General features: G+C 46.0%; 1 protein-coding gene across 2 annotated transcripts in view; it reads left to right on the top strand.

Moving 5' to 3' along the window:
- Positions 1-203: 203 nt before the first annotated feature.
- Positions 204-4,307, top strand: part of TRIM16 (tripartite motif containing 16) — an 18,679-nt gene continuing 14,575 nt past the window's right edge. Inside the window, exon 1 of one of the 2 annotated variants that reach the window (XM_011358989.2) lies at positions 204-809. In XM_011358989.2, coding sequence (XP_011357291.1) covers positions 312-809 — 498 coding nt within the window. In that variant the 5' untranslated portion in view covers positions 204-311. The remainder of the gene's footprint in view (positions 810-4,307) is intronic. The other variant, XM_011358988.2, reaches the window with a different exon arrangement.

The following is a 4,307-nucleotide window of genomic DNA, read 5'->3' as shown; positions in this document are numbered from 1 at the left end:
GAGGATGAACGATTCACATAAGAATAGAAGTTTCAGGTTAGACCTGAGGAGGGGCCTGAGACTGTGGGGAGACATCCTGAGTGGCTGTCCTGAGCCTGAGTAATCTAGCTGCCTTGTCGTCACCGCGGCTGGCTGCCATCCAGTTCCTGAGCTGAGTAATGACTAACTGAACTTCCTCTGGGAGGGAGGAAACAGTTAAAATCTTGCGGCAGCTGCAATCATCTAGGCGTGGTTCTCTTGTCTGACTTGGGCTGCACAGATCCTGGGCCAAAGAGCAGAGGAAGGACAGCTTAGGCAGTAGAGCCTTCCAGATGGCTGAGTTAGATCTGATGGCTCCAGGGCCACTGCCCGGGATCCCCGCTCACTCTCTGGCCACTCTCAGCTCAGACTCTGGGTCAGCAAGCCCAGCAGAAGAGGACACAGGCTCCCTGGGGAGCCCCCAGGGGGAGATCGAGGGAGAGGGCACTAGCACTGCATTGCATGGGGGTCCTGGTGTCGAGGGAGAGGAAGAGATCCTGTGTGACTTCTGCCTTGGGGCCAGCAGGGTGAGGGCGGTGAAGTCCTGCCTGACCTGCATGGTGAACTACTGTGAGGAGCACCTGCGGCCACACCAGGAGAACAGCAAACTGCACAGCCACCAGCTGACAGAGCCAGTGAAGGACAGGGACTTGCGCACCTGCCTGGCCCACCACAGCCCACTGGTCGCCTTCTGCTGCTCCGACCGGCAGTGCATTTGCCAGGAGTGTGGCCAGGGTGAGCACAGGGGCCACACCTCAGTCTCCCTGGATGTTGCCCGCAGAGACAAGGAGGTGAGTGCTGCGGTCCATTTGGGAGAGGAAGGTGGGAAGATGATGTGCCCAGGGAGAGGCAGAGCTCCTGTCACAGATCCTGGAGCAGCTGAGTTCACTTCTGTGCTCTGAGTTCATCTGAAAAGGACTTTATCCTTAGTACCTGACTGTTCGCCCAGTGTAAATATCTATTGCACTGGCTTTGGAAACTGAAGTAGGTCACTCTGTCCCCATCTCAGTCCTGCCGTTCCTATACTATATCTGTTTCTGTCTCTCCTCACGTTGGCTAGTTTCCTGCTATTTCTCATGCAGCTTTTGGTGTTTGGGTGTGTGGTACAGAAGCTGTGGGGCGTAAGGCACTGATGTTTCCCTCCGGCTGGATCTGTGTGGCAATTAATAAAGTGTAAACCTTGGCAGAAATTCAAGAGAAAAGAATCAAACTTTCCTCATAATTTCTCTTCTTTCCTCTACCCCAAACAAGAGACCAGTAGAAAGTGCTCCTTTAGAGGTACCCAGTATGAAATCTAAGAGCTTGAAAAGTGCTAAGATAACATAGAGATGGAAACTTATCTCCAGGTACAATGTCAAGAACAGCTTAACTTAGGGAAAATAAAAGTTCCTTATCAGATAGAGGTATCAGGAGAGACTGAACAACACCATGCTCATAGCCTATAATTTTATTCCCAACAGATAGGGAAACTGTTTCTAGAACAACTTGCCCTAGAGCTGAGAGCCTAGAGAAATTCTTGGGAATGGATTTAGCAACTTTATATGCTTCATTTCTCATACTCTGACTTTCTATAAGTACTTTTTTTGTTCTCAATCAGGAAGTGCAGTTGACTTTTGTCCCGCATCCCGTATATTCATGCTCCTCACAACTCTCTATTTGCACTGCACACAGCAGCAGGCCTACCTTTGGCCCAGTGTTCCTGGGCAGCAAAGGAAAGAGGTTTCTGGGAAGGGTAGTTTACTTGCCAGGGTCCCTCCCCCACATCCTTTTTTAGGCATAGATTTTATCCAGTGTTAGTGAGAATTGTTCTGGAAAGCTCTATTCCAGATGCCAATGAGTCACTGTTTCCAGTTCTGTAAGCCACTTGCCAACTGTTTCCAATGTTTCTGGTGTCTGGAAATGTCATTTCCCTACTTTTATAACCATGAAGAGGCTCTGTATTAACAGATAGATCAAAGGAAAAACCTCAATATATTGAGGAAATTAAGTCTTTATTGAGCGTTGCCATGTGCTAAATGCTTTCCATGGATTTTCTCAGCCAGTCCTCAAATAACACTGTGAGATGGTAATCTTTTTATCTCTACCACATTTGTTCAAACTTATATAGATGACTAAGTCATGGAGTGAGGAATGGAAGCTTCGGGGATGCCCGCCCCCCCCCAGAGGAACACAGGACAAGAACCCCAAGATCACAGAATTATAACCTGACATTTTTATGCCAAAACCCTGTGAAATATATAGTAGAGATATCAAGACAAAGTGTAGTTGTACTGCTTTTCTCTTTGAATTTCATTATACTTAACTGGAAAAGTGATTCATGTACATGTTGAAAAGCAATCTCCAACAAATATTTCAATAGATTATACCAGGAAAATGTCTCCTTCCCATCCTGGATCCTCCATGTCTCTTTTCAAAGGCAAACACACCATCTACACTTTCTTCTGTTTTCTTTCAAAAATGTTCTATGCTTGTAGCAGTATAGACATAATATGAATTTTAAACATAGTGTAAACTGATGCAGAACCCCAAATTCAGATGTACTAGGAGAAATCTGGTAAGGTAAAGTAAAGAAAAATGGGTAAGGGTTCTAGGGCAGTTTTTGGTACTGGAAAGCAATCATGATTATAAGTACAATGCAACAACCCCAGACCCCAGCCAGATTTTTGGTGATGGCCCCAATTCACAAACTCTGCTTTCCGGTCTGCCTGAGAGTTCTTGTCCTTTCCCCCTGTGTCCTTGTTTTCAGTTCCGAGAGCAAGTTACTCTGTAAGTGGCAGCCACACTCTAGGTGGCTTTGACAAATCTTAGGAACCAAAAGAGACCAGCCCAGAAGACACAGTACCTTGATGAAGCTGCAACTGACACCAGGATTATTTTGAAAGTTTTATTAGACATAATTAAGGCTCCAGAAACCCAATATTCCCTTCCACTGGCCCAAGCCTGCTGGCATTACTTGCTGAAGGTCACTTTGGATTGTGTAAAGGGCTAATGACTTAGGCAGACATGTTGTGCATAAAAATCTGCAAATGGTAGGGTCAGCCATGAGGACACAAAGTAACCAAGATCCTGCCTCAGGTCGCAGAACAGCTTATTTCTCAGTTAACCAAGTGAGCCTTTTCTGAAGCTCCCTTGGTCTGTAGCTATGCCAGGGATCAAAAACTCTGGATTTTGGGTGTTCTGGGTAGTCTTCGATTATTTGTTCTATTCTTCTGGGCTCTTAATGAGGATCTCAGCACTTCCCTTTGCTCCAGACCAGCTTCCTGAGGCCCCTTTCTTCTAAGAGCAGCTGGTCTTAACTCCTCTCTCTAGAATTTCTAGAGATTCTGAGGAACGCCTTGGACTCAGGCTTGCTGCTGTGGAAATGAAACTGTGTGCATGCATCCATGTGTTGTAAAATTTGCACTCCTTCTCTGACTGCTTTCCTAATCATTCTGACCCATGAAATGTACACAGTTCTTTTTGTTCTTCCTCAAATTTATCAAACAGTATGGAGTGCTTTCTATGGGATAAGTGTGAGGCTACACTGTTTCTCCTCAGGCAGCGTGGACTCTAAACAGGAAGATAAGGTACATTCCATGGCTCCCTGGAGTGCCACAGGGCTGGAGCAACACAATGCCACATGATCAAAAAAGGAGTGATCTTGGGGTGTGGTGGTGGAGTGGTGAGGTCAGGACAGGGTTCTTGGAGGAGGGGATACTGAGCTGGGCCCTGTCTCAGAAGTTCATTAGTGATAGGTCATTGCATTCAACATCAGCATTGGTCCCCCAAAGTTCAGAACTGGATGCTGCCCATAGACACAGTCTTCATGTAGAGCAGGAGTCAAGTTTCTGAGAGCCACAGGTATAAGTGTGTCTTGGGGGATGAAGGAGAGTTAATCAGCATTGTTCATAGCCTGTTTGCTGGTAACCAGAAGGTGGATGATTCAAGGCCACTCAGGAAAAGAATTTCTAGAGATTCTGAGGAACGCCTTGGACTCAGTATTATGTAACATTTTTTTCTTAAACATTCTACCAGCTGCATGTATTTCAATAGTAGGGAGGGTGTCTTATTTAACTAGACTAGCATGTAGTAGGTTCTGACCAATTAACAGAGGAATAAAGTCAGATGCAAACCAAATGCAAACACTCCGGAAGGCCTGACATCTCATGGGTGGAAATACAAAGAAACTCCCACCATTTGAAATTTTCTTCTCTCTTCTCACACCCTCTTCTCTTCCTGTTTATATCTCTAACCCAACCCCTGGCTCCCAAACTCTGAAGTGCCACCTTTGCACTGTAGGTAGAACAACA

This window comes from Pteropus vampyrus, unplaced genomic scaffold (assembly GCF_000151845.1).
Source record: "Pteropus vampyrus isolate Shadow unplaced genomic scaffold, Pvam_2.0 Scaffold44, whole genome shotgun sequence".
Taxonomy (NCBI): Eukaryota; Metazoa; Chordata; class Mammalia; order Chiroptera; family Pteropodidae; genus Pteropus; species Pteropus vampyrus.
The sequence above is the reverse complement of the archived record's forward strand: the minus strand, read 5'-3'. Positions and strand labels throughout refer to the sequence as shown.